General features: G+C 42.3%; 1 protein-coding gene across 1 annotated transcript in view; it reads left to right on the forward strand.

Moving 5' to 3' along the window:
- Positions 1-18,330: 18,330 nt before the first annotated feature.
- The window catches only part of NECAB1 (N-terminal EF-hand calcium binding protein 1), a 184,024-nt gene continuing 180,179 nt past the window's right edge, over positions 18,331-22,175 (forward strand). Inside the window, exons 1-3 of the mRNA XM_077771332.1 lie at positions 18,331-18,414; positions 19,254-19,307; positions 21,850-22,162. Coding sequence (XP_077627458.1) covers positions 18,331-18,414; positions 19,254-19,307; positions 21,850-22,162 — 451 coding nt within the window. The remainder of the gene's footprint in view (positions 18,415-19,253; positions 19,308-21,849; positions 22,163-22,175) is intronic.

Raw genomic sequence — 22,175 nt, forward strand, 5'->3', positions numbered from 1 at the left:
ACACGAGATTGTGTCTTGCAAGGACAACTTCCATGACTTGTATGCCAGATTCCAACTCTGGGATACTGCATTCATCACAGTAAGTCCACGAAGATTCAGATCCCACACATGGAATGCCAAGTTGCATGTTTGTAGAGCCAGGTACCATGACTGGAGATTGTATTTCTACACATGAAATGACAAATTGATACTTGTAGAGCCAAGTTTCATACTCTAAGTTTGAGATTCCACAAATGGAGTGTCAGCTTTCATGCTTGTAGTGCTGAGTTCCGGGTTTGAAAATTGAGATTACATATGTTTAGTGCAAAGCTCCATGACAGCTGACCAGTGTCCTAGTATAGTCAACATCTATTCCTATGCTTAGATATCCAGGAGCCACATGTGGAAGTCCAAATTCCACATACAGAAGACCAAATTCTATGCCTAGAGAATCAGAATTCACATTTTGTACTAGTTTTCTGTCACTGGAAAGTCCAATTCCATAAATAGAGGTCCCTGACCTAAGTTCCCTGACTGAAGGGCTACATCCTATACCTGGATAGAAGCCAGAGTCCATGTGCCAAAAATGGATTAGTTTTCACTCCTGGAATTCTAATTGCATGCTTATAAGTCTGTGTCACATTTGAAAAATCAGATTTCATGCCTGGAGAGGCAATATAAAAGTTTTAAATCAATATCCAAAAGATCGGATTCCATAGTTGGTTTGTCAGATTCCATTCCTCTAGGCTCATGTTCTACACAGAGAGTTCAATGTTTCTTATTTTTAGGGTCAAATGGTATGTTTAGGGCCAGGTGCCACAACCGGATGACTGTGGTTCATGCCAGGAAAGCTGGGTTGTGTGCCTGGAAGTCCAGGCCCCAGTCCACCACCCAGGCCTGGTGTGCCAACCTCCCTGCACATACTATATAGTTCCAAGTACAAAGGCAGGCTACATGGCTGCAGGGTCATATCTGGAAGACCAGATCTCATACACAGTGGGATGGAATTCAGGCCTGGAAGTGCTGAACCCATGTTTGGAGGGCATATTCCATGACTGCAGGCAACTTTCCATGCTTTAGCTGGTTCACTTCCATGCTGGAGGGACACAATGGATGCATGGGGCCAAGTTTCATGCCTGGAGGTAAAAGGTAAAACGAGCCCTGTTCCTATGAATGGAAGAGGAATGCTTTTCCAAGCCTAAAAGACTGAGTCCAAAGCCTAAATGTTCTGGTTTCATGGCTGGAAGGCCAGAGTCCATGTGCCAAAAGTAGGCAATCCAGCCCTAACTGTGCTCTAGCTGGGAGACAGGATTTACCTCTTTTTATTTATTATTCCAGAAATGGCCATTCTATTTATCAGATTGAGACTGTCTTCTGACATAACCCAACAATAAGCAGAAAAATTATGAGGCTTGCCAAGAGTTTCAATGCAGTGGCATAGTTTAAGAAAATGCTTCTACTGAGTAAGTGTTTTGAAGGGACAATGAGAGACACAAATCAAATATTTTGGTTTATACACTTAATGGTCATGACTGTTCAACATAGTATTTACACCAGCAATTCCTGAGTACTAATTAAGTCTATACCTGAATCATATCATTTTGTTCCATGAGATATGTCCTATTTGACAGATTAACTGTAGCACAGAGAGTTTTACTGATTTTCCCAAAATCTCCTAGCTGCCTACAGTAGAGGAAGAATATGAACTCTGCTACATTTTATGTATTTTAGATTATAATGGGCTCTGCTGTTTTGAATGAGCCAAAACAAGAAGTAGTTAGTGTCAGTTCCCTGGCTACACAACCAGACTCCACTATCTCCGTGGTATGATACACAAAACCTATGTTTTGAACTGCAAAATAACCTTACAAAATAGCCTTGGTGTAAGAAAGAAATGGTATATCAACTCCAATCACTTCCTTATAGTAATAATAAAAAAAAGCACCCAAGTTTCATTCAACTTCAGAGGTATAAATATATGGCATGCACACAGTGTGATATTCATAATTAGTTCTTATAAAGCAATTTTCATCCCTGAAGCATTTTATGAAATTAACTAATTAATCTTTACCATATCCCTTAGTGGGAGATAACCGTACTCTGTCTGCAAAGAGCCTCTGTCATGGGACTGAAAGTGCTTTATGAATATTATAAACAGTGATAAGCAGGCTCTAGGCACTTCAGATATGCACAAGCTGACGTTGAGAATATTAGGATTCACTCATTCACTAAGCACATATTTAGTGTCCTTACTAGAAATCTGTAACTGTGGGACTGATGTCCGCAGGAGGTAAGATACTGTCTGACTGGCAGAATGCACTGGAGACTGTGAGTGTGTGATGATCTTTTTAGAAAAGACAACAAATCCCTGTTGACATCTTTGCCCCAGATATAGAATTGTTCTCATGAGGGCCGTTCCCCAAAGTGCAGAGGCTTCCTTTTCCTTCTGTTCACATTTCTTACCCCACAGAGTTGATTTCTGGTCTGGCTACAGAACATAGATTGCCTTGACCTTGTCACGCAGCCTCCAGGGTTTGCACATCTTAGTTATCGTAGCTAGTGACACTGCTCACTACTTCCTTTCCAGGCCTGGTCTAGTCTCCAGCACCACTCACAACACTGAGTGACAGTCTGGAAAGAAGGCAGCCTCCCTAGTCCAGAAATCTAAGGTTCAGTATCAGTCTTCTGTGAGTCTAGCACTGAATGTTAGTCTAGTAACACTTTTTGAAAACTAAGCTTGTGTCTTGGATGAGGTTCCTTAGAAACAGACTCTGAAAGGGGACACTGGTACAAATGATTTATAGAGGGAATGCTCTAGGGAGGAACCAGGCAGGGAATGAGAAAATCAGGACAGCACAAGGGTTGGAAGTATGGTTTAAGAAGTCTGGTTTCAGCCTCATCTACTTCCCACTGGGGTACAATTCTCCTTCCAGGGGCAAGGGAGCTAGACTAGTATATGGCCAAATAAGTCAGTCATTGGATATGAGCCACCTTCTAAAGGGGACCCGGTCCATAACTAGGACATCTCTAAGTGAGGTGGCACTCATCAGCCTTGCAAAAAGGTCTGTCAGGAGTCGACACCCCCAGGACCTGGGGGATAGGTACACGGCAACGTAAAGGGAATTGGCGCAGAGCACCAGCAACACCCTCGGCAGCCTCCTTGTTAATTATTTCTTGCATTAAGTTTTCTTGGTACACTCACAGCTCTTTCTGGCTCCTATTTACTCATAATTTCTGTGTAAACCTCCAAAAGGAGCCTTAGTAAGACAAACGATACTTTACTGCTATTAGTCCAGATGAAGAAAGTGAAACTCATTATCTAACACCCTCCTCAGCTCATACTTTTGATGGTCTAGGTGGCTTGCCTGGGGGCGCCTGGGTGGCTCAGCTTGTTGAATATCTGCCTCTTGATTGTGGTTTAGGTCATGATCTCCCAGTCCTGAGATCAAGCCCCAAGTTGAGCTCCATGCTGAGCATGGAGTCTGTTTAAGATTCTTTCTGTCAAATCATAAGAGACTCTTAAAAACAGAGAACAGATTGAGGGTTGGTAGATGGGAGATGGGTGAGGGGATGGGTTAAATAGGTGATGGGCATTAAGGAGGGCACTGGCAGTCATATGTAAGAGATGAATCACTGAACTCCTGAAGTTCACTGTATGTTAACTAACTTGAATTTAAATAAAATTAAAAAAAAAAAAGATTCTCTCTCTGCCTCTGCCCCTCTCTCCCTCTGCCCCTTGCACCAGTGCATGCATACTCTCTCTCTTTCTCAAATTAAAAAGAAATTAATTTTAAGAAAAGAAAAAATAAATATATTAGAAATTAATTTTTAAAAAGAAAATATAAATATATATGTAATATATATTAAAAATAAATATAAATAAGTAATATATTAGCTTGCCTGGTGACTGACCTAGACCCACATTTCCAAATGCTCTGAGCCTCTGATTACTCTGCCCTAATCAGATCATAGTTGTTATATTTGCCCATTTGATATTACCTAGAGATGCTCAGGGAAAAACGTGTGCCAAGCATGTTTCTCCTTGCCTCTCATATAATTAATACCAATCCTACCTCCTCAAAATGATTAGTGTGGTATCTCATTTCTTTGTGTGCTGTTGGAACAATGATCCCAGAATAAACAGGTGGTGGCCATAGGTTTTTCCCTAGTGAGACTTTAACTGTGTCCTTCGGTGGGAATATTACCTTTCTAGAAACGAGGCTGTCTATTCCACAGGGCCTAAAGTTACAGCAGTGGGAATCAAACATTTCCCAAGAGGATGATTGGGAATGATAGTGACTGGTCATTTTTGCTTCTGCACCTTAGTTCTAAGACCTATGTATTATATCTAATGTGACCACTATACCATATAATAGATGCTGATATTGCGTATATATATAATCACCCTTATTTTTTTTTTTGTATTCGTAAGCTGGCTTGTTGTAGGGACAGTGGAGCCCAATCATCACGTGTCCGCTGCTACACCCCTTTTGTTGTAAAATGAGTCTCTTGTCCCAAGTCAATGTTATATAGGATCCGATACAGAAAAATCCTATTCTTTGGTTATGATACTGGCTGAGGGACTGTAGGAAGGAAAAGTAAACCCTTACTGCTACATCAGGATGAATTTCTGTCCTTTTTCGGATAGAAAGGGCTTATGTAATCAACTTACTACCAACTGTCTGATTTCCTTAAGAGATGATGTCGTATCAGATGCTCAAGATTGCTCTTTCTTATTAGGAGGCCAGATATTCAGCAGTGGTATTAGCTAGATCACACGTGATGTACCTTTTGAATAATGCATAGCCTCCATTTTTGCAACAATGGCTACTCCATTGACGGGCCCATTGCATAAGCACAGAAGTAGTTAAGGACAGATGCTGATAGGTAAGTAATCCTGTCCACTTGGTACTTCTGCACTGGATGCTTTCCAGGGAGGTTACGTTAACGTAGAATACAAAGATATTCATACTTTGTGCCCCTTCCCCCAGGTATATTCACATACCTTTTTCCTAGACCCCCTTGTCCCCAATCTTCTCATCTTGTTTCTTCCAGGACTCTGACCAGTCAGCCAAGCCATTCACTACTGCCCATGATTCCATGTACGTTCTCAATTCAGGCCCTTTTTCTTTCTACACAAAGTATGAGGTTCTCTGCACAAAAGTTCTATCTCTTGGGAAGATCTTATCTCACCACTGTCTTTCAGAGGTAGCCCTGCCTCATCAGTCCATTTTCAACTTGTAGAACATACTGAGCTAAACTGTGAACCAAGCCTGGGCTTTTTCCTCCTCTATCATCTGATCTCAGGGAGCCCCGGGAGGCCATAGCTCTGAGCATATCGGGTGTGGATCATCTGTTCTTGTAAATTACTCTTGCCTTCTGGTCATGATTAAGACCAATCTCAGATAGTCCACCTTCACTTTATGATGGATTTCTACAGATCGTATGGCATAGTGAGTCTGATAGGATTCAGCTTATGATAGGTAATTCTGGTTGGATGGTCACTTAATGTTCCATAATTGGAAGCTCAGTATTTACTAGCACCCTTGAAACATGCTGAAAATTGCTTTTCAATTCTTTATACTCTGATGTATATAACAAACTTTTCCCAGAACCCTGGGTGTCTATTCTGTAGTTCTCCTACTGGACTTTGCTAGAAACTCCACACAGATAGCTATGGTAGCATGGAATCTGCTAAGCCGTATTACCCAATTGGTAAGGTTGCTTGTACTATAGCCTAGACCTGCCACAAAATCCTTTCTCTGAATCCCACTCAAAATGGATACCCTTCATATAACTTGATGAATGAGTTGAAGCTTCCCAAACCCAAAGAAGCCAATGTTGTGTTGTGCTTCTGTCTTACTTATGGGAGGGACAAGGTAAGATAACTTGCCCTTTGCCATTAAGGTGATGATTGATATGTCCCCATGTCACTAACTCCTCAAAAATTTTCCAACGTAACAGCCTTCTGATATATTTTAGAGTTTTGCTCTCATCCTCTGGAGAATATTTGCCACTTCCTGCTCATTAAGTTTAATTAAAATGATGTCAGCAATATAACAGGCCAATATTATGTTCATGGGACATCCAAATGATCCAGGCTCCCTTGAACAATGTTGTAACAGATATCAGAGCAGTTAACTAGCACTGGAGTTAACTCCAGTAAAACCATGAATACATACCCATGTGTATCCCACTTACGCCACATGTAGCGTGAACAGTTTTTGTTCTTTTTTTTTTGATAGCTGGAGAAGGATGCATTTTCTAGATCAATAGCCACATGCCACATACCAGAAGCTATATTGATCTGTCTTATTGATGACAACATTTGGCACAGATAGCTGTTGGGCTAAATTTGTACTGTACACTGTTATCCAGTACAATCTGTTCACTTCTTGCAGGGGCCAGCCTGATTAATTATATGAGGATATGATAGAGTCCACCACTCCTATAGCCTTTGTCTTTGAAAATGCCACTAATCTCTGCCATTCTATCCAAGGTGTGATATTGGTTTTTTACTATTTTGGCTTGAAAAGGGAAGCTTCAAGGGGTTTTACTTGACCTTTCCTACTCCAGTAGCTCTTCTTCCACAGGTCAGGAAACTGATGCAAAGATTCTACCACTTACCAAATACGTTTATTCTTATTTTACATTTCAGAATTGGGGAAATGACCACTGGGTGGGTCTGTGGAGCTGGTGAACCAACTGTGTGATATGCACAAGACAGTTCTCTACTTATTACCTGTCTTCCATTCACTGCTGCTGTAACTTGGAGAGGATGCTCATGATGGCACTTAGCTGTCCAAGTTCAGTGTCAGCTCAGACTTTGTGTCCAGCAGCATCGCAATATATAACTTACCAGGAAATATCTGTGGGTCAATTTGGGAAAGGACTGAGGAATTACATCTTGGCTGTGGTACTGCAGAGGTCTTCATTCATGGGGCTCAGCAGCCTCTCTTCTTATTGAAGACTTCTTCTGAGAATGGGCTCAAGTCTAAATGAAAATTGGACAAGGGATTGTGTCTATTGGGCAGTTTGTATGTGTGTATGTATGTATGTATATATGTGTGTGTGTATATATGTGTGTGTGTGTGTGTGATATATATATATATCTTGCTTCCAAGAATGCTTTGTTTTTATGAGCTATCTTTGTAGACATTTGAAGGAATCTTTGTAGACATTTGAAGTAAATTTAAAAATTTTTTAAATGTTTTATTTATTTCAGTGAGAGAGAGAGAGAGAGAGAGAGAGAGAAAGAGAGCATGAACAGGGGAGGATCAGAGAGAGAGGGAGACACAGAATCTGAAGGAGGCTCCAGGCTCTGAGCTACCTGTCAGCACAGAGCCCAATGTGGGGCTCAAACCCATGAACGGTGAGATCATGACCTGAGCTGAAGTCGGACGCTTAACCAACTGAGCCACCCAGGCGCCTCTGAAGTAAATTTTGAAGATTGAATTGGCTTTATTAAATGAGTCATGAATCTGGTAGCATCCCATGTACAAGTAGAGGGGAGCTCCAAAAGGCTACAGAAAAGGAAAAGTCTTCAAAAGTAAAGAGGGAGTGGGGAAAAAAGGACATTATTAGCAAAAAGTCCATTATTATAGCAACACTTGCCTTTCTTAGGGGAAGAAAAGGGGCCTATCAGTAAATTTCCTAGTGCTGACCAGGAATTCCCATGTTGACTGGTTAAAGGTCAGATTTCCAGGGTCTAGAAACCGCAGTTAGTTTAGGTATTAAGTCTTGGTTCACTGACTGGGGGCCTTAACCTAAGTGACGCCATTTTGGGTCTGTAGTTCTCTCATTACCACTAAATTCCCCACTGCTTTACTCAATCTGCAGGTTAGAAAGTAGGATTTTCCCCTACAAACCTCCTTCATGTTGGTCTCCTCAGACGCGGGCTGCTTGCCATGCTGTCTGGATGCCAGGACCCTGCCGGCCTCTGCTCCCAGCAGGCAGGTCTCATCTGCCCCTCACTTCTACTCACTCTGCACTGGTGGGAGGCAAGCCTGCCTCTAGAGGGAGTGGAATGGAGGGTAGTGGCTCTCCTCTCTGTGCTTTGGAACTAATAGCATCACGGAGCTGGAGCCAGCCTGAGACTGTAAGAATCTTCAAAACCACTGTCACTTCATTTATTCAACCTCAGTGCTCTGGCATACATTTTTATTGCATCACCATCTCATTTTGCTACTGAGTATCATTTTCAAGCAGGATTTGTGCCTGTCACATGAAATGATACATTTGCCCACTTAGAACTGCAAATCTAGTTACTCATGCTTTATGTAAGCAAATTGAATTTTTTCTTTGGGATTACTGACAATATCTAATATTATGAAATCTATTAAGATGTTGAAGAAGAGTTTTTAAGAATCACAATAATTTGCAGAGTAGGTTTGTGGCTCTGCGGAGGTAACCATAAAAGGAAACAGATGCACTGAGACCTGAAAGAAGGCTTCACATCCCCCTTCCCAGTCCCCGTGGAGCAGACAGCTGCATGTACTGGGACAAAGATGGACTTGGCAGAAGCAAACGTGTGGACAAGAGAAAAGCAGGGTTGGTGTGAGGACCTACTGCCCAGGTTGAAACGTGGTCCCAATAAGTGGCTATAAAGACAGTGAGAAGGCATGTCTCTAGAAGTCCTTAAATGGTGGGCTTCATTGTATCTTTGCCTCAGCCCTGTTGCTCCAGAGTTAAATCTTCATTAAGTGAATTCACACATAGTAGTAATGCCATAGGTGATATCTTGGATTATTGATACTCACACAAATCCTTTCCAGATTAGAGTCATAGAGGACCTACCAGAGCATGGCGGACCAGAATGGGAATTCCTCTGCTCTTATTTATAGCGAGTGCCATGATATCATTATTTAAACATTGCTCTTGATATGGAATGTTTAAAAACGATAAATAACTGAGAAATTTCTGATTATAAAATAATATGGAATCTTTATACATTTTTTAAGCACAGGAAAATATTAAGGTAAAAAGGAAAGGCATTTGAGATATTACCACCCAGATGAAATGACCACTAACATTTTATATTTTGGAAATCTTTCCTCCTACTATCTCTAGGCTTACACACACACACACACACACACACACACACACAGAGTCACATTCTCTTTACGTCATGGCATACATTCTAGCATATGTTAAATACTATTTTTAACCAGATTTCATACAATTTTGAATACATTAAAATGTATTGGACTAACCCTCCAGTAATGCAGGTTTGGCTGAGGCTCATAAACCATGTTACAATGAATGTAGAGTGTACATCTATATTGATCCAATTTACATTCTTCCCCAAGTGTTCCTGCCCCACCTGCCCGCCAGGCCTGCAGCTGCTTTCGCGGCGAAACTCAATGGAGAGCCGCGCTGCCTTGGCACTGGCCCAGTCTCCTAGCCCTGGGGGCTCTTATGCTCCCCCAAAGACGAGGGTCATATGGGAGAGCTTCTGGAAGGGCAGCTGCAGCCCCAACCAGATTCAGAGGGACCTATGGTTCTGACCCCTCCCACCACTTCTCATTTCAGAGGGAGCAGAGCCCTGGGTGCCTGTTTTGGGGCACGAGGGACTGACTTCCCAGGGCTGCCTAGGGGAACTAGTTAGCACAACCCAGAAGGGCAGGGGTACCTAACAGCCAGAGGGAGCAGATGAGTAGGGGGAAGGTGCGCAGACAGGAGAAAGAAAGAAGATGGAAAGATGACAGAGGGATTTCCCCCCTCCTTCCTTTACCCCAGGAGGCTTCCCAGGTGCAGTGGGTCTACACAGCCAGACCAGAGGAATGTGGCCTAGCTAGGGACTGGCTTTATTTTCTTTTAAAACTGTGGCCACCTCACTAAGTACCACTTTTCCCCCCTCCTTTCTTTCTTGCCTGGCTTCCCTTTTCCATCCCTTTTAACTGCTCTAGGATTGAACCTCTCCACAAAGCTTTGCTTCAGACTCTTTTCTAGGCAATCTGGGCCAAACCATCTTCTTTGTGATGTTGTCTGCTTATCCCCTTAGAGAAAAATGCCAGGGAGTAAACTACTGGGTTGAAGGGGATATGCAATTTTAACTTGAATAGGAGTTGCCTAACTACCCTCCACAGAGACTGAATGAGTTTACCTCCTTCTCATCAACTGAATGCTAATTTCTCTTTGAGGCAGAAAATGACGGACTGTGAAATGAATTCTTTTTCTCACCTTTAATCTTTTTTGTCTTTTGCTAAAATGAACATTAAATTCATGCTGTTTCCAAAAGAAAAATTCAATAGCTCAAAGCAATTCAGCCTGGGGAAGAGTGTTTAATGGTACATTTTAACATTTTTTGTTGTTGTTTCCCATTTGTTCTCATGCACTGCTTCCATGAAAGAAACTAATATAAAACTCATCTAATTTAAATATTCCTTTTTTAAATGAGGTACTGATTTGCCAAATTTTAAAAGAGCAGAATAAACATGGCAATTTATCATGTAACCGATTTTTATTCAACAATGCTTACTAAGCCACTGCAATGCATTAGGTGCTTAATACCCAGTGGAAAGTAAGCAAGATACATTGGCCTCTGCCTTTTTTTTTGTTTTGTTTTGTTTTAAGTTTATAGTCTGCAGACATGACAATGGACAGCTTGCATGGTTTGAATTGTTATGGAAGGGCTGCTTGAGGCTTCCAGGAGGAAGTGAACTCTAAACTGAAACCTAAAGAATGAATAGGGGTTGGGGAGGCAAAAGCATGGAGGTCAGGAACTGAAGGAACTCTGTGTGTGTGTGTGTGTGTACACAGATGCATGTGCATGTGTGTGCATGTAAATGTAAGTATATGTTCATTTGTATGTACTCAGGGGGAGCCCATGGTGGGCTCCAGGGGAGAGATAAAACTGGATTTTGCAGGGTCTTGAGACCAACACGAAGATCACAAAGATTCATTTGCACTGAATCCCAGGGTCAATGGCGGCCACTAACAATCTGTGAGTAGGGAGAAAATTGGAATCATTGGTCTCTGAGATCATTGCTCCGTGGGTTGGAGAATCAGCAGGGGAAGGAAATGTGAGAGGTAAGGAGTTCTGGGAAGAGGTTTTAGCATCAGGGGTGAGGTGCTCGAGAAGTGAGTTGAGGCAGAAATGCAGACAAATGGAGGGCATGAATTCCAGGACTATTTATGTCGGAATTCATAAGACCTGGCGAGTGACTGGATTTGAGAGCACTAAAGGGAGTGGAGATGGTTCCCACTCTTCTTAAAAAAAGATTAAAAATTTCCATCAAAGCATGTCCTGTTCTTTTGCCCATAGTCACAAGGAACTATGAGGAAATTTATATAACTGCTTGTTACATAAAGTAATGATGATTAGATTCATTGAGCAACTATTTTGAGCCAGGCGTGGAATAGTTTATTTAATCCTCACAACCCTCCATGAGGTGAGTGCTATTATCATTCCCTCTTTCAGATGAAGAAACTGATGCACAGGGAGGTTAACCGCTTTGCCTAAGGACACTTGGTCAAAGTGGAAGAGCCTGTGCATGGCCCAGTGTGTACTTTGTCTCTCTCTCCTTCTCTCTGTCAATATTATTATGATGACTTCCATTAGCAAAAATGAAAGAGAACCCAGTGAAGTTAGGAAATTCTTTTACATCTAAAGCAATTTTGGGGCACCTGGGTGGCTCAGTTGGTTGAGCATCCGACTGTTGATTTTGGCTCAGAGCATGATCCCAGGTGGGATCCAGCCCTGTATCAAGTTCCACGCTGAGAGTGGAGCGTGCTTAATCTTTTCTTTCTCTCCCTTGGCCCCTCTTCCATGCTTGCACTCTCTCTAAAAAACGAACAAAGACTCTCTCTAAAAGACAAACAAACAAAAAACAAAAACAAAATCCTAAAGCAGTTTTACCTTTGGAAAATGGGCAGTTCATTCAAAAGATTTTTTTAAGGCCAATTTCTTTTTTTTTTTTTGAAACTGTTAAAATTTATTTATTTATTTTGAATGAGACAGAGACAGTGCGAGTAAGGGAGAGGTAGAGAGAGAGGGAGAGAGAGAGAACCCCAAGCAGGCTCCATGCTGTGAATGCAGAGTCCAACATGGGGCTCAAACTCACAAAACTGTGAGATCATGACCTGAGCCGAAACCAAGAGTTGGACACTAAACCAACTGAGTCACCCAAGTGCCCCTCAAGTCCAACTTCTTAGGAAATAGACGTTAATTAAAGGCTAGTAGACACAATTTCACAATTACTTATCAGTTTTTGTTTTTATTTTCCTTTCTTGAGGTATGATTGATATTTCCCATTTAAAAAAATGTTATCCCTTTAACTCAAAACTTCTCCCTTCTATTTTTTCTAACAGACAGATTTGATACTAGGAAGGAGACTGGAAGGAGGAAGTCATTGTCTAAATTCTAAGAATTTTTCCTAGTGTAATTCAGTCTGTAAATTACTTTAACAAATTATACACTTTCAAAAACTTTCTCTAAAATGTAAATAAGATGTTACATTTTATATGGTTCTTAATAGGATGGAGTCTACTCACCTTAGGGAAGTACACTAATCCAAAGGGACTAGTGTTTCATAAAGACATACGGTAAGTGCGTGTTTTGGGCTCTGAAATATCCGCTAGAACAACTATAAGATTAGAATTTGGTTGCCAACTCTTCAGTAGTGAAAAGTAGCTTAATAAACTTAATAGAAAATCGCTTTAGAAAAATTGTTTCACATAACTTTGGCTTACTTACAAACTAGGAAACACTTCAGCTTTGGGGGGTTCTGCTTTGGAGAAAACAAGTAGTCTGTTTTTACATATTTCTCTAATTAGGGGCTAATCTACACTTTTAAAGGAAATGTTACAACTTTTCTTACATAAAGGAGTAACTAGGAGGGAGAAAATGCTAAGCAGGGTAAAAATGTGGGCACTTCAGATTCTCCATAACTGCAGGCATATGAGAAAGTCGTTTCTAGGACAGTACGGGGGTAGAGTGGGTGCATTCATACTGTTCACATTATCTCTTAACACCTCTTTGAGTTTGGTAAGGTGCACAGTACTGCATACGTAGTGGTGACCCTACTGTGCACTGTAGCGTTCCTGACTTATTCAGCCAGTATCAATGGAAACTTCCCCTGCATCAAGGCAGCATTAAGTGGGGTGGGGGGTGGGGGGAAAGATGAACAGAATATTCAGAGCCTGCTATAAAGTGCTCACTGCCAAATTTATATCCATTCTTGTAACCCCACAAACATCTTACAAAGTGAAGTGGCCGCTAAGATTCAGACAGGTTAAGTGACTTGCTCGTTACCCCAGAGCTGGGTTTGGATTACCTAATGCCACCCCTTCTGCGTCCTGGGTCCCCAGGGTCCAGTGATACATGCCCAGGAATTCACTGTGAGATCCCAAAATGTCCACATTTATATGAAGAGCCTTAGTCAGAAAGGAATGGAGCCTCTTCCTAGGGACTGGATAAGATCCTTGAGGCATCTACACAGATTTGTCAGGTCGCCTCTCCTACTTCTCTGCAAGCCTGAATGTTTGTAAATGTAGATGCTTATTCAAATTATGATAGCTATTTCCTACACAGTATTTTCTGTTTGTGATATGGTAGCTAAGTTAGTCAGCATTTAACGTTTTGAGGAGAGGGGGTGCCTCTGCTGCGCTTCCCTTCATCTGCCACCTAGTGACCCAGCCCAGCTCCAGCCAGTCTAGGGGTCCATGCTTATATTTCTTCTTCCAGATCTTGAAGTCCTTCTGATTTGTCCTTGTTTCTCTTTTTCTTTCTTTCTTTCTTTTTTTTTTTAAGAGAGAGCATGAGCAGGGGAGGGGCAGAGGGAGAGAAGGAGAGAGAGAGGGAGGGAGAGAGAGAGAGAGAGAGAGAGAGAGAAAATCCCAGTTTCCATCCTCAGTGCAGAGCCCAACATAGGGCTCCATCTCGCTATCCTGGGATCATGACCTGAGCAGAAATCAAGAGTCAAAGGCTCAACCACCTGAGCCACTCAGGTGCCCCTGTCTCTGTATCTTTTTGTCATCAATTCATGTAATTGGATATTATGACAAGGAAGCAGATAACATTCTTCATTCTCTTACTCGAATTCCTATGTTGAGTGTAAGATTTATATCATCCTTCTTTTATTCATTCATTCCACATTTATTGAGTGACCACCATGTGTCTAGCAATTTATCAGACACAAGATATGGACGAGAAATGCATTTCTTTCTAACATCTCAGAGTTTAGGCAGGCAGGCAAGCAAAAAGCATACTAAAAAATTACTTTTTAAAACATGTGATAAGGGACATGAACTGGGTATATAGAGAGTGCTATGGAAACAAGGAGGAGGGAAAACCAGCCCAGCCCTGGGGATTGGTGGGGGAAGAGAAAGGAAAAGATGTCTCGGCTGATTCTTAAAACCCAACTAAATGATGGGCAGGCCAATTAAGGAAGATTGTTTATTCTCAGCAGAGAATGCCCAGGGCAACAGCCCAGGAGCATGGGAGAGCAATGCATATCCAAGTATCTGCAAGTAATGATAAATAGCCACATTTTAGGGCCATTATATTTGTGCAAGGTACCATGCCAAGTGTTTTACATGCATTATTTAACTGAGTCTTTATCTAAACCATGCTCAGTAGGTAGCATTCTTATTTCTATTTATGAGTTGAGAAAAAGAGAGCCTCAGTCAAATGCCTTGGTATTCTCCAGGTAATAAGAAGGTAGGCTGGGATTTGAGCCCAGGTCCTTTAGATATAAGAATTTGTCTGCATAACCACTCCATTCCACTCCAGTAAATCTGCGTGGTTTGAAAGTTGAGGCTTGGGGAGGCAGAGGGAGAACATCAAGAGGTAACAGAAGCAAAAGTGATTTTATCTTGAAGGCTCCAGTGAGTCTCTGAAGGATTTTTAAGCAGGTGTGTGCTATTCTGAGATGTGCATTTTAGTAGTCTCATTCTGTAGAGGTGGAAAGCATGGATTGGTGGGAGGCAGGGAGGCCAGGCAGGTGCTGGGGCACTGCTCCAGATGAGAGATGACAGTTATCTGGTCTCCTGTTGTGGCAATGAGGACGGAGGGAGAGGGTGGATTCCAAGATCACCTTTGTAACTGATGGGCTGAGGTGAGGCTGAGACAGAGGGAGGGTGAGAGACAGTGCTGGAAGGAATCTGGCATTATTCCCAGGTTTCTTTTTTGGATGAACTGATGAAGGATGACATTCTTCAACAAGAGATGGAAGATAGGATAATTATGAGAAAATGATGAATTCATTTTGAGACACATTCAATTCAAAATGCCTAAGAAAGAGTCATAAGGAGATGTGTACCAGACAGACTGAAATAAGACTCTACAGGTGAGGGGAGAGGTCTGCTGCTTACAAAGTCCTCAGCCTAGAGGCCAATGGAAACCATAGGGCTGGATAATGTCAGTGAGCAGTGGAGAGAAAGGAAGTGAGAATGGGAGAAGAAGAGAAAGGAAAGGGTGAAACCAGGGCAATGTTTAGAAAACATTAACATTTGGAAGAATTAGAAGATCCCGAGAAGAAGACTAAAGAGAGGAGGAGGGACAGGATCAGAGAGTCATTGGTGTCCAAGGCTATGGATAACAATCTTATAGTAACGGTGACCACCACTGCTTACCAGAGCCCTGTTAAAAAAAACCATAGGCCCCAAATGGTGTCATGACAGTAAACCAAGGCCCCGAGTCGGAAAGCTAAGACTTAAAACCTAACCTCAATACAGTTTCAGTCCCCCAGGGCATATAACCTTTAACAGTCAGCTTGGAATTTCCTGATCAGCACTAGGAAACTTCCTGATAAGTTTCCTAAATAATGCATTCATTGCTAATAAATTCCTCTCTTCTTCTCTTCTTCCACTTCTTCCTCCTCCTTTTTCTCCTCCTTCCTCTTCCTTTTCCTCTCATTCTTCTTCCTTTCCCCCATCCCTTTCTTTCTTTCTCTTTCTTTCCTTCCTTCTTTCTTTCTTTCTTTCTTTCTTTCTTTCTTTCTTTCTTTCTTTCTTTCCTTTTTTCTTTCTTTCTTTCTTTCTTTTTCTTTCTCTCTCTCTCTTTCTTTCTGCCTTTCTTTCCTTCCTTCCTTCCTTCCTTCCTTCCTTCCTTCCTTCCTTCCTTCCTTCTTCCTCTCTTCTCTCCTTCCCCTTCCTTATCCTTCTTCTTCCAGTGCCATCTCTCTGCCTTTAAAACTCTTTCTTTTGTTTAGCTCAGTGGAGTTTCCCCTCTACTTGCTAGCTGGGATACTGCCCACTTCAAGAACTAGTTGATCTTCAAATTTACTCAGTTTAATTTTGTTTTTTAATGCCCTAATGTGCCGGACATCCTACCATACATTTTATGTGAAGACTCTGGTCCTTCCAACATGGCTGCAAAGTAGTGGTGCTGGTGGGAATAACAATGATTATCTTTGCTGAGCACTTTCTCTGTGCCTAGTGTTTGCTAATCCCTTTGCACACAATACCTCAACCTTGTTTCTACAGAAGAGAAAGCTTGCCCATGACAAAGGCTGAAGACAGTGCACCCCGACTGTAGCAATGCAAAGGGCTGAGGGACGATACTGGGTGTTTGAGGTTTGTTTCATATTCCAAGATGGTAGAGCCATAAGTCAATTAAACCAGTACATGGCAACTTTATTTTACTCACGCAGTAGTATAACAGAAAAAAATCTCCAGGGTAAGATAGCTTGTAGGAAAATAGTCATTATTTGTTAATCATTTTGGCCCATAGTACTTACTGTTTCTGAGTCCTAATTTTGCCATCTACAGTTACATAAATGGCCATGCAGAATAGATACTAACAGGGAGCTGTGCCCTCCGCTGTCTTTCTCTGAACTCACTGCAAGCCTCTGGTGTTAACTCTTGTCTCACTGCATTCAGATTATGTATTAAAATAGTGTCTCTTTAAGTTGCGTATGTTCTTCAAGGGCAAGGGCCAGTCTTTTTCAACATTTCCCCAGCTATGCCTGTTGTTTGCCTCGCATAAGCGGATATTAAACAATTGTCTGAATAGAATTATCTTTTTTTTCTAATGGATGTTTTCCCCAGTGACTTCACAAATGGCTCTCTGTAAGAGAAGAAATTTAGGTTAAATTTGTCATAGTTCAAACATCAAAAACTAACTCTTACTAACTTTTCAGAGTTTTCTAATGCACTTTTCCATAGTGCAGCCACCATGGAGAATAGTATGGAGCTTGCTCAAAAAATTAAAAATAGAACTACCAAAAGATCCAATTACCCCACTTCTGGGTATATTTCCAAAGGAAATGAAAATAGGATGTTGAAGAGGTATCTGCACTCCTATGTTCAGAGCAGCATTATTCACAGGAGCTAAGATGTAGAAACAGCCTAAGTGTCTACTGATGGATGATGGATAAAGATGTGGTATATAGATATAAATGGAATATTATTCACCATGAGAAAGAAGGAAATCCTGTCAGTTGAGACCACAGGGGTGGGCATTGAGGGCATTATGCTAAAAGAAATAAACCATACAGAGACGGATGACACTGCATGGTGTCACTTATATTGGAGTCTGGAAAAGAAAAGAAAAATGTTGAACTCACAGAGACAGAGAGTGGAAGTGTGGGTGCCAAAGGCTGCAAAGGAGCAGGGAGGTAGAGCGAGATTGGTTAAAGAGTACAGACTTTCAGCTACAAGAGGAAGAAATGAAGAGCTAATAAAACAAAGGGATTATAGTTGATAACACTGGTCTATAATTGAAGTGTTCTAAGAGAATAGAACTTAAGTGATTGCATACACACACTAGCTGACCTATGTAAAACAGAAAAGAAAATTTTTGAAGGGTGCCTGGCCATTTGGGAAGGGGATACGAAAGCTAGACATCAAGCTCAGAGGACAAATCTACCAAAACCACAGTCAAATTCCCTTTTCATGTGGTTAAGTTGTCTTCAGGGGCTCTGCTGACATTATGGCCATTCAACACTGTTGCTTTTGTCCATGACTGTTAATAAAATCCCCATCATGTCCCTTGATCCAGACTTAAAGTCCCAAGCAAAGCATGCTGTCAACTGAAGCCACATCTGTCTCTGCTGACGGATCTGTGATCTGTCCCTTTCCCCTGGGACCATCTTCCTTCTTCAGAAGGAGACGCGTCCTGCCCCGATCAGGATCCTCACCATGGAGACATGCCCTTCCATAAGGAAGAAGGTTTGGCTCTTGGACTTCCAAAGCAATGAAAATGTCCACTGAACAGACGAGAGGTTTCTGAACCATTGCTCCAAAGAGCAACCTTCCACAGAATTTTTAAAGATATAAATAAGAGAGATTCCTGGCTGTCTGAAAAGCTTTAGATAACAGTTCCTCTGTGAAACAGAGATGGATTGAAATACAATATGTTCCTGCACAGCAATCATCTCCTGAAATGCCAGAAATACTTTCGTGTCAATGTCTTATCATAAGAAGCCTGAGAGCTGGAATCTCGAATTACAATTCTTTTTCTTTCCCGCAGGATCTTGCTACAAAGATTTGGTAAGGCGATGCATCTCCTCCCCCAAGTCGGCTGTCTCCATTTGTAACTGATACTACATACAGCAGGGAAGCATCTGTGTTTCAGAAAAAATGATGTGTGAAAACAGTTTTCAAAAATGCATGCTTTCTACATTAAAAAAAAAAACTAAAAATATGTTTGGTTACCACTTTGTAGAGCCTATTGAATTTGGCTGTGAATGGGAATCTAATTGCCATCCATTTCTATTGGAGCTTTCTATGAACATGACATTTCCATTAAAAAAAGAAGTCAGCTATAGCATTATGATGTGGATGCTGAAGTCGTAAAAAAATTAATGACTAGTTGGTTGGTTAATAATTTATATTTCTTCTTTGCAGCCCATTAGAGGAAGTAAGCAAAGCCACAGGTACAGAAAAATATCATTTGTGTTGGCAAAGGTAAAAGGAATATTCTTGCTAAGTGTTACAAATAGCTCCTTGGTTTTGAATGATGACTACTGACTATTCTCTTATTTTTCATTTATAACAGGAGACTGTCTTCTTTGTCATCTGCTCTTGTTACTGTGGGGTTGGCATCAAAATATTATCACTTGCAGGGCTGAATAAGGGCTGAGGGACCCACAGCTTGGGTTACAGGGTCCAGACTTCAACTACACTTGTTGCCAAAAAAAATCTATTCACTCCTCCATGCATGGCAGGAATTGTACCGTATTTTCTTAAACTTTGTAGTTCGATGTTCGTGAGCAGCACTGCTTCTCCTTTCTTTCTGGCTTTCCTTTTTCAGTAATTTGAAGACCAGTACCCATTTGATGAGTTGGACAGTCTGTTTTTAATAATTTTCTTTTTCTTTTGGTGAGCAGTTGGCAAAGGGAAGGGGTTATTTCGTTCAGATAACGAGATTTGCAGTTAATAAGGTAAAAGCACACAACGATGCCAGATTAATGTTTCCCAAGCACAGCTCCAATTAACATCCAGCCTGATTAATCTAATGTCTCTAACTCTCTCCCTAATTAAGTCCAGAATTCTACCCCTGGACTTCAAGTGTCTTCACTTGATGGCCTTTATCTGTCTTCTGATGTTTTATTCTACGGTTTTCCTATATGTATTGTATAGACCACCTCAGTGGTTCTCAATCCTGGCTGCAGATCAAAATTGCATGTGAAGCTTTTTAAAAAAAAAAAAACACTGATGCCCAAGGCCCACTGTATGCTAACTGAATATGAATCTGGGGGCGAAGCACAGGCATCAGTCTGGTTTTTCTGTCTTTGGGTTCTTAAAAGCTCCGTCTTTTCTTTAGCTACTGTTACAAAACAAAACACTCCAAGATTTATTTGTATAAAACAGAGGCCATTTTAATATGCTCCCAAATTCTGTGGGTCAAGCCTTCAGAAGAGATACAGCGCTGATGGTATGTCTCTGATCTATGATGTTGGGGATCTTGGCTAAAAACCACAAATGGATAGGTGTGTACCAAATAGCTAGGTGCTGGGATTATCTAGAGGCTTCTCTATTTACTTTTTTGCTGATTAGGCTGGAATGTGTCAGAGGCTAGACTCAGCTGGTACTCTTAGCCAGAGTGTCCACATGTGTTTCTCCATACAGGCTCCTCAAGAAATGGTGGCTCAAAGGGGCACCTGGGTGGCTTAGTTGGTTAAGCGTCCGACTTTCGCTTAGGTCATGATCTCACGGTTCGTGGGTTCGAGCCCCGCGTCGGGCTCTGTGCTGACTGCCAGCTCAGAGCCTGGAGCCTGTTTCAGTCTGTGACTCCCTCTCTCTCTGACCCTCTCCTGCTCACGCTGTCTCTCTCTCTCACCTAGAAATAAATAAAATTAAAAAAAAAAAAAGAAATGGTGGCTCAAGGTAGTCAGATCTCCCAAGGAAGCCCAGGCGCAAATAGTCCACTGAAAAAGGTGGAATTGTGGGGCCTTTTACACACCTAGCCTCAGTAGGCACATAGCATCCGTTCTGCTGCATTTTATTCAGGGAAGCAGTTGGGAACCTTCAGGGGAGGGGACCCACCTCCCTACAGGAAGCCTGTCAACGAATCTGTGGCCATATTTTAAAGCTGCCATATACCCTGGTTAATTAAGTCCACTGTAGAGCCAGAATGGAGAACAACTGGATCCATATCTTGCAAATACTTACCTGTGGAGCAAGGCTGGGACTTGAGTGAGGTGGATGAGACCGCTAGGGTGCAGAATTGAAGAAGGCAGTCATTCTCTGGATCGTGCAGGAAAGCATCTCCTTATACTTTGTGCCGCCCAAGGCACCTTCCTGGCCTTGTGGTGGTCCTGATCCTGCTATGGAGCGTTTGTATATGAAGCAAGAGTCAGAATGGGACTCCACTTCCTGAGTCTCATACTTTGATATTCTGATTCAATAAGCCTGGGGTAGGAAATGAGATTCTGCATGTTTCGAACGAATCCAAGTGGACCGATTACAGAGTCCATGTGCTTTCCTGGTACCTTGCCTTTGTTCATGCTATTCACTCTGCCTTGAAAGTCCTTTCCTTCTCTTTCTATTCACTATGGACTATCTACCAATGTTTAAGATCCATTTCAAATACTGCCCCTTTTATCAAGCAAAGGTCCCAACAGCCGGAGTATACACTGCTCCTCCTAAGAAACCCATAGCACTTTTTATATGCCTTAAGACACTCACATTTTGTCTAGTATGATTTGTGGACACATATTCTAGCAAGAACATATTCTCTTTCTTAGGAGGCCACAAAATGGAGATCTGGATCCACCCCATCAGTTCTCATAGGTAAAGTCTTTTTAAAACATGGTACCATTCTCTGACTCATCTTGCTCCCAGATTGTTCTAACCCACACAACAACTGGCATGCTCCTTGCACGTTTAGATGCCCAGTAAACAGTGGATACCTTTCCTGATGAAAGGTTAGATTCCCATTTTTGCAGCCTTCATGGAAGCCCCCCAATATTGAAAAATCACCCTAGTTGAAATGCTTAAGCATACATAGGGGCTGCATCCTTTATTGTGACTTCTCTTTTGGAAAATTTCTTGCTTGAACTTTACCTGACAATCTTTTCCACATAGCAAAAAGGTATTTTTTGTTGTTGTTTGGTTGAGGTTTTGTTGTTGTTGTTGTTGTTGTTTTTAGGCTCACTCTACGCAGAGCCCTTACCACTACTTTTGCAGATGCCAATCCCACATGTAAGCCGCAGAAGCCTCTTAGGTAAGCACCATTTTCGTGACCAATGTAGTGATGAATAAAACTGGGGCTTAATGATTTAGCAACTTGGTAGATCACAAAATAAAACAGCAACTGAGGCAGGTTTCAAACCTAGACCTCAAAGATGCCAAATCATCCCCCCCNTTAAACCCACCCACCTTTGAGGAGGGTGGGGCGGACAGGTTAGCCTGGTGGAAAAGCAAAGTTGGCAAAATCTCTTCGAATCTCCTTGGACTCGTAGGGTTTCCGCCACGGGGTAGGTTCGGGGCGCCTGCAACGCGGCGCCCCGGCTCTCCGGACACACGCTCTTGCCTCCCGCCGCTCGGTCACCTCCTCCCTGGAGGCACGTGGGTGGAGCGGGGGCTCCAGGGTCGTCTCGGGCGGCGGCCAATGGCTGTGAGGGGGTCAGACTCGGTTCCCCGCGAGGGGCGCAGCGGTTGCTAAGTGCCGCGATGAGACGGATCCCGCGCCAGCAGCCCAGGGAAGGGGGAGGCGCGAACGAGAGCGCGTGGGAGCGCGGAGGCCGGAGCCGGGAGGCGGAGAGCGACGCCGGGGAGGCGCGCGGGCGCGAACGCACGCCCGGGAG

This window comes from Crocuta crocuta, unplaced genomic scaffold (assembly GCF_008692635.1).
Source record: "Crocuta crocuta isolate KB4526 unplaced genomic scaffold, BGI_CrCroc_1.0 scaffold235, whole genome shotgun sequence".
In the NCBI taxonomy this organism is placed as follows: domain Eukaryota; kingdom Metazoa; phylum Chordata; class Mammalia; order Carnivora; family Hyaenidae; genus Crocuta; species Crocuta crocuta.